Source organism: Martes martes (assembly GCF_963455335.1).
Source record: "Martes martes genome assembly, chromosome: 6".
NCBI lineage: Eukaryota > Metazoa > Chordata > Mammalia > Carnivora > Mustelidae > Martes > Martes martes.
The window spans coordinates 54,023,825-54,037,358 of NC_137893.1; the positions used below are offsets into that span (position 1 = coordinate 54,023,825).

Sequence of the window (13,534 nt, forward strand, 5' to 3'; positions counted from 1 at the left end):
AAAGGGAATACAGCTCTGCCAACACCTTGATCTTAGCCTCGTGTGATCTGGCAGACATCTGACCTACAGAAATGTACCATCAGAAATTTCTGTTGTTGAAGCCACTAAGTCTGTGGGAAATTGTCACACTGGCAACGGGACGCTCCATCCTGCCCCCTCCATCTGATGACCCCCCTTGACCAGAGCAGAGAGGAGACTTGGGTCAGGGACAGTCAAACACGACGTAGAGGCAACCGGGTGCAGTGACCAACTGGACGAACCAGGGTCACTCAGGGCCTGGAATGTGCACTAAAGAGAACCACCAGGCCCCACTGGGGGATCTGCAGACGAGGCCGCTGACACAGGGGAGAGGAGAGCGCAGGGCTGAATAGGGAGCTGGGAACCCCGGGGCCAACTGGCGCCCACATAACATGGTGGCTAGACCTTGCCCCAGTTCTGAGCCCCTTCTAGAGTCCCACCATGAGCCTGGGCTCCACTCTGCCCCTTGCCCTTCCCGTGGGCCGGGCTCTGCACGGCACCTCCTGACCTTTGCTGGTCGAGATGGTCCTTCTGTCCTTATCACCAGACACATCGTCATAATCACCCTCACGTTTCTGCTCCCTGCCAACCCTGCCCCCTGAGGCAACCCCGGGGGGATCTGAGCATCTTGTAGCCCATGTGGCCTAATGTAACCACCTCATGTTCAGTTTGACCCTATCCACGCAGCCTCTCTGGGCTGGCCTTCTGAGCCTGTAATGGGGGGCCAAGGGGTGGGTGTTGACACCTATCCCAGGGGGTGCTGGAGGACAGTGAGCTACCATGAGGAGAGCAAACTAACCCACAACACCACATGCTGGTTGGGGGCCATCTGGTGACATCTCGAGCAGTAGCTGGAGGCTCTCTCTCTGTCCCTTACAAGGTTCCTGGCCGGTCTTTTCTCCCAGACCCCTTCTTGTTTTTACCTCTTCTGCCTCTCCTGCTCCTATGCCCCTCATCATCTCTGTCTGCTGGAAGCTCTCGGCGTGGTGGGGGGGGGTGGTGGCTCTCTACATACTGCTGAACCCCACAAGTGGCTTTGGCTCTAACGAGGCCTGGGACTGCTCTGAACACACCTTCGGACAGGTGGATTTCAAGAACATTTCTCTGGAGTGGGGTCTCCTCTGTCCTCTGCGTGGCCCAGATGGCTTGTGAGAGCTTTGGGGCCCAGCATGACTTTCCTCCCCACTCCTTAGCAGCCCAGAGCGTGTCACCTCTGTGATTTATAGCCCTATGCCCGCAGCTGCTTAGGTTTCCAAGTAAATAAACATGGGACAAATCCATGCCAGTGGGCTGGGATCAAAACCTGTCCTCAGCTGTTGGGAACACAAAGACAAGCAGTTTCCTTAGAAACAGATTCCCAGGGGAAGGGGTCTAGTGGGGCCATTTGAGATCTTGGCAGAGGTGGACCTCACCATTTAGGACACGGTCCTGTGTGGCCTGAACCACAGGAGAACAGGAACCCCTGTCTGTAGGAGAAATAGTCTGTTTCGGTCTCAGGGAGCCACAGAGAGAGCCGGGGGAATGAAAGTACCAACGCTAAAACATGTTTAGTAGGGGACTTTCAGCTCTCAGTGTGTGTCTGTATAGAATATTTACTTTATTTTTCCAACAACCCTGTGATAGAGACAAAAGGGGGCAAGATTCCCCTCATCGTACAGATGAGAAAATTGAGGTTCACAGAGGCTAAATCATTGGCTTGTTCACTGGGCAAGGCTGCTACCTCTGACCGTAATCATAAGCCCAGTCAGAACTAGTTGGAGATGGAGTATTACTTCTGTACTTTCAAAAATTCGGAAGACATATTTATCAAAATACTTAAAAAGCAGATCATCCAAATCCCTGATTTGTTTTCTTCCGTTAAGGAGAAGGATGTTTTAGAGACAGAGGCAAAGCCCAAGTTTTCATTCACAGGACAGTCTTAGCTGGTCAGGACAGAGTGGAAATTTCCAAAAGAGAGCATTTTACATATACGTTTCCAAAGCTAAAGGACATTCAGAGTCCAAAACTTTCAAGCAGATTAAAATGCATAGCTTTCTGAAAACCTTTGCTGACGCTGGCCGGTTTTCAGACCTCTCCAGAATCCAATGGGGCCAACATGATTCACTGAATTCTTTATGAATTAAGAAGATGTAAATTATGGATCTTTTCTTTTAAACATGCATTACTTTCCACGCTTTACAGCCAACCAGAATAAACAGTACCACAGAGGCAGTTTCCTCCCTGGGAAAATCTCCTCTCCCTGCTCTTCAAATGGAGGTTCATCTCGTGGAAGAGTTGTCAACTAAATTTGCAATAAGTTTGAGTCAGGAGACCAAGTCGACGTTTTGGGGAGTTTGAAAGTGCAAGCAGGTATCTCTACAGAACATTCCATCATGAAATTTTCCTCGGGCCAGGTTTTAGGCAAACAGCAAGTAGAAATCACACAGGTGTAACTCACTGAGTGGAAATGCCGGGGCAAGAAATCCATTTGTAGGGAAATTCAGCAACTGGAAAAGGGAGTGGCTTCTGCAGGCCTGAGATGCTCTTGTAAATTGCTTGTCAATCAGGATAGTTGCGTTTCATTAGCAGCCTTCATTCTTTCATTAAGGATATTCTGGGTGTCAGGGATCTCCTTGCCTTGGAAATAAAGGAGTCTGGACTCGAGCTGAAGAAAGTCTCCTGTGCTGGGATGTACCCCAGTGTGCCTACGCTCAGCTCTGGCCCACCTTAAGATTCTAAAACCAAAAAAGGAGGCAGCTACCTCTGCCCTGGGCAGCCAAGTTTCTGGCTCTGGACAGAGAAATGAGCCCAAGAGAAGTGCCTTTTCATGGCATGGCTGCTAGAAGTTGAATTTGTATCCGTTCTAGCACTTTATTTTGAAATTATTTTTTGGTGAATACAAGTGAAGCATGGTTTGGAAAGAAATAGAAACTTCTAGAAAATCTAATTGTTTCCAGAAAATATGGGAAATAGCTATAAGATGCTTGAAACCTTGGGGGGAAAAAAGTTGTAACAGCTGTGTCTTTGTAAAGATGTGTCAGACAAAATGATTTTGCTCAAAAAGCATAGGATTTGGCCCAGCCCAGATCTCTTCCCCCTTTGCTATGTGGGAAGAAAACATCAGGTCCCAGTGATTCAACAATATATCATGGAGTTGAGGCCAGGCTTCTAATGCTGGCAGGGCCTCGGAACCACCCCTAGACCCAGGCCCCGTTCCTCTACCTGTGAAATAAGAGTCTCCTCATGCCCTCCAGGGACCGTGCAAATCCTAGGATCCCTTTACCCTTTTCCACTTTCTTCCAGATTACCCAGCATCACAAGATGATATTATTCCATCCCCTGGGCAGGCTCGGCGATCCCTGGCCCTCTCTCAGCTGTATGCTAAGCAGTCCTGCGAGGCTCAGGGCCAGGAGCAGAACTGTCTGAGTTTTGGCAACTGGATAAAGCAAGTGGTATTGAGCGCTGAGATCTGGAATAATGTGGGTACATCAGTAGCCCCCTTTCGGGCCAGCCCCCCGTGACTCTGTGTGCATGCAGTGTTCGGGGGAAAGGCCTCATCACACAGCCCTATGGGGGTGGCCCGCCACGCCTGCCTCCTTGGGTGTGGGATCTCCGGTGCATCCCCCCACCAGGCCCTTGCCCCCAAGGGAGGGCCTTGCCGAGGGGCCAGCGGTCTCCTCACAGCTGCCCTACACCCCACCGAGACACAAACAACACCCTCTTTTGAGTCAAACAACTGACCACCCGGGCCTGCCAAAATGAGGACAGCCTCTGAAAGGGGGCAGTTTTATTTCAAGGGTTTAATGGACCAAGGAGATGAAATAAAAAGTTTCAGCTATTAAAAAAAAAAAAAAAAGCAAAAGACAGTCTTCTTTCCAAATAAACAAACTATCCTTTGAACAGGAAAAGAGTCTTCTAACTGGGTCAGGCTGGGGTCAGGTCAGGAAGGAGTCACGTGTCCCCTGGGCTCCCCTCTTTATTCCATGCTCCCCTGATAACTCCCTCTGCTGCTTTGGGGAGCCCAGTGTTCTCCTGCTGGGGCCCTGCCAAGGAATGACATCAGCTCATCGGACATAGGCCCTTCCCAGGACACGGTGCTTACACTGGGAAAGGGAGCCCCTCAAATCTCTAAGGGTAGAATTCCAGGCCAGGAAGTTTCCCTAGGATCTCTCAAATCACACCATAAAGTCAGCTCCCTGCCCTTCAAACATAGAAGATTTGCCTCGACTACCAGCATTCAATATTCTATATATATTTTTTAATCTAAACCATTACTTTTTTTCTCTCCTGTTTATAAGTTCTCTGGCGAATGATGACGACTTACTCTGTGTGTGAATGTGTGAAAACCTATGTTATTGGCAATGATTTCCAGGAAGACAAAAACATGACAGGGTAGAGAAACCTAGAGAACTGCCCTCAACTTCCATATTAATACGTTTGTTTTTTAGTAAGTAGAATGCTATTTAGCCTCCAGTATTTCAGCCCCTCTTCTGGGTTCCAGGGATGTAGATGGAACTCTGATCCTATCTTATCCTCAAAGAGCTTATAGAAAGTTGGGAGGAAAGGAGAGAAGTTAAGACATGATCTCACTCAGAGAAATGATATCCCCCACACAGAGAGCACAGAGGAAGAACATTAGGACCTCCCTGTACAGCTGTGCAGCCTGTGCATTGCATAACTTTGGGGCCACCATCCTACAAACTCCATTCAGTAGAGCCATGTGGACACCTTGAGTGTGAGGAGCCTTGTGAGACTTGCAGGGAAAGCATCCAGGGATATGCCAGATACAGGTCTAGAGCAGGAAGAAGGTCCCAGCTCCTAGAAAGATGGGGAAGAACTGCCGAGAATGTCTGAAGGCTGACGGGATGACATATCCCCTGCTGGGAGAAGGGCTCAGGCTTTCCCATGGAGATGCGGGAGAAAGAGTCACTGATTACGGTATGTTGGATTTGGGGTCATTCGGGTTATTTCCCAGCTCACTTAGAGAAACTGGAATGACTCCCAGGGCTCCACGTGATTGTTGTCTCTAGCGCTGACTTCTCTGAATTCTCCTTCTGCTGCTCTCCTGGCCCCACCCCTCACTCTGACCAGCCACACAGTTCTCCCTGCTGATCTCTGAATGAGCCCCACATGCACCCACTGCAGGGGCCTCATGAAAGAACAGGCTGGTTTTCTCCCCTTTGCTTCTTTTCCTGCTGCCATTCTTGCTAGGACCTGAACCCCCCTCCCTACACATGCCTTACCTTCACGCATGTCCTCCCTATAAGGGACAAAGAGATAATGACATCTTTGGAGTTTTCCAGCACAACAGATGGTCTCTAGGGAGGGACGAGGCAGTGGTCTGCCTATTGCACTGGAGTTAGATATCTCCACACCAAGACCACTGGCTTCAGGGAATGTGTGCCTGACGAAGAACCCCTGGACCCTGTCCTCGTTCTGACCAGTTCCTGGAGGTCTCAGAGGACACCTGCACAGGACCATAATAGCCAATAAAAACCCCGGACTCCAAGCAAAGACAAGACTCCCTCATTCCTTTCCAAGTCTCCCAGATGCTCTGTCTAGATCTCCTTCTCTACGAATTTTCAGTAAAGTCTGCTTTACCTTCACTGAAGTCTGGCTCGCACTTGATTTCCAACCTGCCTCAAGCCAAGGACCCTCTTGGTGGGTCCTGCAGGAACCCCGCTCTGGGTGCTTGGACCTGACCTGCCTGTAATACTGGGATGTGATTCTATACTCTGAAAATGTACTCTCTGCTGAATAAAAAAAATACGTAGCCACATTCATAACATGTAGGTTAAAGAAAAAGATTTGAATTTCTGCCATCAAAATTTCAAAAAAAAAAAAGCCACTTTAGAGATATTTCATTAAAACATTAGGGAGTTGAATAAATCTGGAATGGTGAGGGACAGGGCTTCATTTCTGGTCTTGGCCCAGCTATGAGTACGTTGTTTTGCACCAGATAAGACCCAACCCCTGGGCTTCTCAGTTTTCTCAACTCTGCTCATGGATTTTAAGACACAAAATGGACATCATCCAAAATGTTTCCAAACTCCAAACACATACTCTTATTACATTTTACAAAATTAGATGAGGAAAGAAAAGTTTGGTCCACAAGCTAGACCTGTGAGTCATGACCCTCGTCCTTTGGTACAAGGATGCTCTGTGGTCTTGGCAGCAGCAGGCTCAGGCTCCCTGTCACTCTCCTGCCCCGGGAGCACGGACCCCTCATTCCTTTCTGCTCCTTCTGCTTGTACCCGACAGCCTAGGATGGGTCTGGTGACCCCAACAGCTTCCCTCCGACACACAGACCAGGATTTCTGCTTCTGCACCCCAGGCTCTCGGCTAGTCAGCAAGCTTTCGTCAATCTAGGTCACAAGCAGGTAAGAAAGGTACTTCTGGCTCTGGGGCTGGTGGAAAGATGCTTCGCTGGGCCCTCTGTTTTTTGTTCCCAACTCTGCATTGTAGAAACAGCTACTGGGGCCAAAGTTCACAGCCCCACGGAGCTGAGGGTCCCCAAACAAGGTCCAGAAAGATCAGATAGTTTCTGCCAACACAGCCTGATTCTGTTGTGCCATGGTGGTAAGAACCTGGACTTGACATCAGACAGCCTATAAACAGTCACGCTTATGCCCACATCCTTAATGGAACTACAGGGTCTCCTTTGAAAACCCCCCTCACTCACAGAAAAACACTTTGTGACCCACTAAGAGAGACTCATCTAAACGACATCTAAACAACAACAGCGCCGGTCAGGATCCCCTAGGAAAGGTTCTTTTCTTCTCTAGGATCTAAAACCTAGCGCTAAAGACAAACTGAGAAAAACAAGATTAACAAGTCATTTGAGAAGATGTTCTCAGGATCTGGGTCATCCGGGACAATTAACTTTTCACTGGTAAAAACTTGCTCCCTGAGGAGGGTGCCACGGAAATGCCACGGGGACACCACAGAAATGCCACAGGGGAGGAAGAGAGGGGCACGCCCAGGGCAGGGGAGGGACAGCTTCTTTTGATGGGATAGGACTTACCAGGTAGCGCTCTTCCTGCCTCATGCTGGGGGTGCGGATCATGTGATTCTGTTCCCCTCTCCAGTCTCCAAATCGACGGAAAAAATAGTTAGATAAAAACCGGCTGACGGGGTCTCTAATGATGTTGATATAGACAGGCTGGTCTCCTCCAAACCTAGCACAGGCACACAAACATGGAGCTGGTTACAACCTGTCACTTCTGGAGGAAAATGAAGCCCACTTAGATGCTGTTTCCCCTCTAGTTCACAGACTATCACGAGAGGACCCCATCTGCTAAGGTGGTGAACAATGCCATCAGCAAGCTGTGTTTCCCAATGGGCACTTTATTATGGGCGGGAAGTGTCTGCTGGGGGCGCTGGGAGGATTGTCTGTGGCATGGCTCTATGCGAACGACTGGACTGGCCAGCGGGGAGGTGTAGAAGAAGAGGAAGAACATTAGGACCTCCTTGTACAGCTGTGCAGGTTGTGCACTGCATAACTCTGGGGTTTTCTCACTAGGCTGTGGGCTCCTGGGGACAGAGGCATGCTGGGTTGGGTTTTATATTCCCAGTGTCTGGCCCAGACACGCTGGCAGGTGGCCGGCCCTCCAGAGAATGTCTGATAAATTCTGATTTCCTTGCTGGGGGAGATGGGGTTTTATTCTTACAACCTGAACAGTCTCAGGTAAGGTGCTCTCCAGGAAGTGGGTGATATTAGCCAACATTTCTTTTTTTTTCTTTTTTTTTTTTTAAGATTTTATTTATTTATTTGACAGACAAAGATCGGAAGTAGGCAGAGAAGCAGGCAGAGAGAGAGGAGGAAGCAGGCTCCCCGCTGAGCAGAGAGCCTGATGTGGGACCCGATCCCAGGACCCTGGGATCATGACCTGAGCCGAAGGCAGAGGCTTTATCCACTGAGCCACCCAGGCGCCCCTATTAGCCAACATTTCTTAAACACACACAACATTTATTAAGTCGCTTGGTTGCAAACGCCTTTTGTGACAAACTCACAGATGTCTCACGACATCTCCATGGGGTAGAAACCATAAGCATTCCCATTTTCACCTGGGGGAGGGAGAGCGTGAGTAGTTTGTGGCTGAGCCAGGCTTCAAACCCAGGCAGTCTGGCCCCAGAAGCTGTGCTCTGAACCACAGAAGATTCCAGAGTTGAGCAAAGTAATAATGTAAGGGACACTGTGAACACATCAGAAATCAATATAATTTTCCTCAAGTGATGGTGAGTGGTTTTAGATTAAAAGAAAACAAGTATCTAGGTGTTCCATTTGAATGCCTTCCAGAAAGGGATTGGACACATGCTCTGAATGCTAGCCTGAGGGCAAGGCCTTTGCAAGGCAAAATGATTAGGTTGGCTGACTTGTTCTTAAGGATTCCTCCCCTTTCTCTTCAACCTGCCTGAAAATGGTAACCCCGAGGAGCCTGGGAGAACACTCCAGGCTCTGGGCAGAGGTCTCACTCTGAAGGACCCAAAGGCCCCTTTCACCCTGTGACCCCACGACTTTCTGATGAGGATACCTCGACATTCTGTCAGGGGTCAGAAGGAGTTCAGAGAAAACAAATGGACACCAGCCTCCCCCCTCTATTCAGCTAGCAGACTCTGTCACCTTTCAAAACCCAGCCCAGAATTAGTCCCATCCCTCTGCAAGTCAGTCCCATACTGGGTCTGTCCCTCTCTCCAGCACTGTGTGACCAGGTCCCATCAGACTGCGGCCTCCTGGAGTGGGGAACGATGTCCCTTAGCACAGTGCACGGCACAGAGTAGGTGCTCAGCCCATGAAGACATGAAGGCCTGGGTGTATGCTTCTAAGCTGGGAAGTTTCTGCTGCATTCACAGGGCTCTGCTGCAGAAGCAAGTCGACATGACAAGCCCTTGATCCTTTTTTGTGTATAAATGTGCATAATGTCATCCTTAGTTTATCTGCATTTTGCAAGTGAACCTCCAGAGAGAAGAATCCAAAGGTACCAAAAGAAATGATTCTTCGGCAGTGGCATTTCAGACCCCAGGATGAATGAATGACATTCTGGACTCCTGGATGACTCCACCTTGGAAAACAGGCTGCTCAGGAGTAAGGTTAGCCACGCCCATATGAAAGTTGTCACCTCCCAGACGTAAGCAGGTGACGTCCACGTGGCTTCATGAGCATGGCAACTAACCAGTCTCAGAAGTCAGCTGTGCCCAGGTGGCTAGCCGCTATCATCCTGCAAGGATCTTCTGCTTTTTAATTGGATTGAGCCTTTCCTATCTATGATAAGCAGCAACTAAAGTCATAAAGCTAGGATCAGGAAGACAAAGCACGCATTCCAGATGGGAAGGTGATGGCACCCTGCTTTAAAAACCTCAGCTGTACTTCTGTCTTCAGGTAAAGAAGGACCATCACCGCTCATCAGCAGAACTGCCCTGTCACGTGAGATGGTTCTCAGACTGGCCACAGCCATTTGTCCCCCCGACCCCCAGACCCTCTACGCTGTGGATTTGAGGACTCACATGGCTTGCTGAGCATGGGAGACTTGTTCCCAGTCGCACTCTGTAGCCCACTGCAAGACTTCCAGAATAATTCTCCCAAACAGAAGTTTTAGATGGCTCAGGAATGTATTGTTAAGTATCAGATAATATAACAGCCACTCTTTTGACATTTTTAACTATAGAGAGATGTCTGATATATATCTCCCACTTTCCAGAAATCCATAGTAATAATGGTTTCAGGTTGCTGGCCCCAGTCATTTTTCTAGGATGCAGAGCTCCCTCCCAAACTGGCAAAACGAGGGTGGCATGTCAGTTATTCCAAAGAGGCCAGAATATCACCCATGTATCCCATGAAACAAATTTCCCCCCTCATCCTGCCCTCTCTCAAAGTCGGTTTTTCCTCCTTCCATACTTTTTCATTCTAGTCAGAATTCCTGGTCACCCTTAGAAGGTCTCTGGATTCCCTGAACCTACTGCTGTTGCTTGTATGCTGGAGAGTGAATGCTTTGCACAGCACCCCGCCCCGCCCCGCCCCGCCACCATCTCACACAGCACAACGCTCTGCCTTCTGTTCTCAACTCTGAAGAACGTTTCCAGAGCCTCCAGGTGAAGCCCAATCCTATTAGCCAACCTGACAGTTGAGGAGTCTTTGGTCACGCAGCCAAAATTCCTAATCTTCCTTTATGCGCATTTCCTTTTGTTTGATCCACTCAACGTAAAGAATTGGCTTCTCTTCATGTTTTTTTTTATACAACTTTTAACTTTTTTTATATAACTTTATATAACTTTTAACTTTCTTTATACAACTTTTCAGCTTCAATTTTAATTCCTTTAAATTCTTTTGTGTGTGTTTCTTCTTGAAAATTCCTTCAGCAGTCGTCTTCAGACTTTCCTTTTTAAATCTGTACTTCTAATTTGGTCTTTATGGAACTCTAGACAATTGTGCTGACCACAGCTGAGGCTAGGTTCTGTGCTGTGCCTACACACTGGAGCCCGGGAGTCAGGCCATATTTTCTCTTAACAACACACACTCTTGTCCTTTGGTCACCACAACAGCTACTATTTGAAACTGTCTTTTACGTCATCCTAAAATAGCAGGTATTTCCAATTTCTTTAACATTTGTTCATACGTCCTATTTATCAACTCTGTAATTACCCCTGTGGCTCTTCTTCGGACCCTTTGCAAATGTATCATATTCTTTCTATTTTTGTTTTTTGATGAGAAGGTGAAGAGCCCAAAGCAGGACGTCATTCTCTTACATCCTGGAATAATAACAACATGGTTCTCATTTTCTCTCGTGCATTACTAAATATCTCATTCCGAGGATTTTCTTCCATATCTGCTCCATAAAACATTAGCTCTTTCTCCAATAGTTATGGAAAGCGTGTGGGTAAGAATTTTAGGTATACTTCCATCAAATGGCTGGTGATAGTCTGCCTAGAATACTACTGCATATAGTAAACAATAAGACTTATGACCAAAATTATTCCAGGGAATTAAGATTGTTTTGTCCTCCCATTATAGTACAGTTTTCTAGAGGAGGAAACACGTTTTTTTTGAAAGTATGTCTTTTTTTAAATTATGGTAAAATATACACAACACAAAATCTTTAAGTGTACAGTTCAGTGGTATTAAGTATGTTCACACTGTTGTGCAACCCTCATCTGTATCCATCCCCAGAACTTTCTCATCATCCCAAACTCACCCAAGCCTATATTTCCCTCCTCTTGGCCCCTGGCAATTTCCACTTTACTGAAAGTATATCTTCTTTTCACCTCTGGCCTAAAAGCAGAGGTTATCCTCGTGCGGTTACCTACATTAACACAGGACAAGTACCCCATGGCTAGAGGCCAGCTTTGATCCCTGTCAGTGAGGGAGGAGACTTTTTTTTTTAAGGATTTTATTTATTTATTTTACAGAGAGAGATCACGAGTAGGCAGAGAGGTAGGCAGAGAGAGAGAGAGGAGGAAGCAGGTTCCCAGCTGAGCAGAGAGCGCGATGCGGGACTCGATCCCAGGACCCTGAGATCATGACCTGCCGAAGGCAGAGGCTTAACCCACTGAGCCACCCAGGCGCCCAGGAGGAGACATTTTGAAGTGAGAGAAAAGCCATCATGGAAAAGGATGTGATTGTTTGGGGGAGCAGGGTGAGGAGCTGCCTGCAGAAGGAAGAAGGGAGGAATGCTTGTTTACTGGTCCTTTGCTGGAATGGGTTGGAAGCACCCCCCCACTCCCCCATCCTCACAACCCCAAACAGTGGGCACCTGGGTTCTTGGCTGCCTGGGGATAGGCCCCCCCCACCACATAAAACAGAAGCAGAAGACACTGAGCTTCCTCTGCGCTGTGGCATGTCCTTAGGGAAGAAAGGTAGAAGCATATGCTGATGGAAAGTGGGGACAAATGGCGGGAAGGGAGGGGCAGGGGGACCCTGGGGTTAGGCCTCTTGCTGGGAGACAAGATGACTCCATCAGCGGGGACGGTCTCCGGTGGTGTGCAGTGAGGAGCGCTCAGGGAAAAGTCCAGATGATACTAATCTTCATCAGGCTCCCAAAGCAGGTGGGTTTATGTGTCCACTGAGCAACAGCATTGGCTCAGGGAAAGAGGAAAGTGAGGGAGAGAGCGCCATTTCTCAAGACTGGTCCAGCAGTGTTTATAAATAGCATAAAATCAAACTTCTGGGCTATGCTTAAGGAGGGAGGGAAAGTGTTCAACCACTGCTGATATCAATCCCTAGCTTCAAAGCTGGAGACTTCTGTCACCATTACGAAAGACTGGCAGGTCCCAGGGTTAAAGCGGATGACTTTGCAAATGAGAATGTCAAGTCAGCATTCAGAAGTAAGATGTGGAAAGCCAACCGAATTATGGAATCCGTAAGATCGGATTTGTTTTGTTAAACAGTGCCCTCAGAAGGCAGCCTCTGTTCGTGCCGTGATGAAGGCCTCTCCTTAAGGGAAGGCCTTGAAAGTGTCCAAAACGCCTCTCCCCGCCGCCCATCGCATCCTGTCTGCTTCTGGAGTGATTGATTTATTTTTAAATGTTTTGCTTTTACAAGTTCTTGTGGGCGTTGGAACCACCACGAGCAGATAAATGAGGAAAAGCAGGGAGTCATGAATCAGAAATGAGAGACGTTGCCTGCGGTGGGAAGAGGGTGCTGAGACTGTAGCTGGAAATCACTGAGCGCACTGACCTATCCTGTAATGCGCGTGGACTACTTTGACAGCGAGGTGCTCCCACCCAGCCCTTCCCAGGTCTACCCTGAGAGACACCAGGTGGGGGGTGAGGGAGGCTCTAGGCTGGAAGGTTCCTGCCTCTTCTCCCCCACAGAACACTTAGCGAACAAACAAAAAGTGGGGGTGAGGGGAAGGTAAATTGAAGTGTCTGTCACAGTCCTTGCAGTGTGCGGATCTAGGACACTCTTAAAGAGATTTCGCTGATGCTGAGAGGCTGAACTTTTTCAAAAGTTGTAATTCTCTCGGTCAGCTCTGGGAACGGACACAGGAAACCAGAGTACACAAATACTAAAAATCCTCTTAAAACGTCACAACAAAGAGTAGCATCTTTTAGGCCGTGGTCATTCTGACTCAATTCTCCAGGTGGCTCAGTTGGAAAGCGTTTGTTGGGCTCAAGGTTTTAAGCAGTTCAAAAGCCACATGAAAAGAGCAGTCTCCTGTTCACTCTCGCGAATCCCATCCGGCCTGAAATTTCTACTGGCTTCGGAGCTGCTCCTCTCCCCTGGCAGGAAGCCTTCCCTGAAACAACCACGAAGACACTGGTTTGGTCTTTTTCACTCTTGTTTTCTGTGGTTGAATTGCTAAAGCTGGATATGGTGAAATGGTCCTTCCAGGTCTAAAATTAGGGAAAAGAAGGAATAGAGCAAGATGCCTGGATGATGAGTAAATGAAGCCAGTCGACTACCTAAACGTCAAGAGCTCGTGGGATAGCATTTTGCATTGCTCACAGTGTCTATATTTCAAGATAAGAATGCCGTACATACTTAATGGAAAAAGAAGAAATAAAGGGCAATTCGTTTTGGTATAAGGCTGCACGCTTCAGA

At 48.1% G+C, this 13,534-nt stretch overlaps 1 protein-coding gene across 1 annotated transcript in view; it reads right to left on the bottom strand.

Moving 5' to 3' along the window:
• The window catches only part of UST (uronyl 2-sulfotransferase), a gene marked incomplete at its 5' end in the record, with an annotated part of 290,034 nt that overhangs the window by 92,675 nt on the left and 183,825 nt on the right, over window positions 1–13,534 (bottom strand). Inside the window, one exon of the mRNA XM_080806450.1 lies at window positions 7,022–7,175. Within this exon, the coding sequence (XP_080662576.1) occupies window positions 7,022–7,175 (154 nt within the window). The remainder of the gene's footprint in view (window positions 1–7,021; window positions 7,176–13,534) is intronic.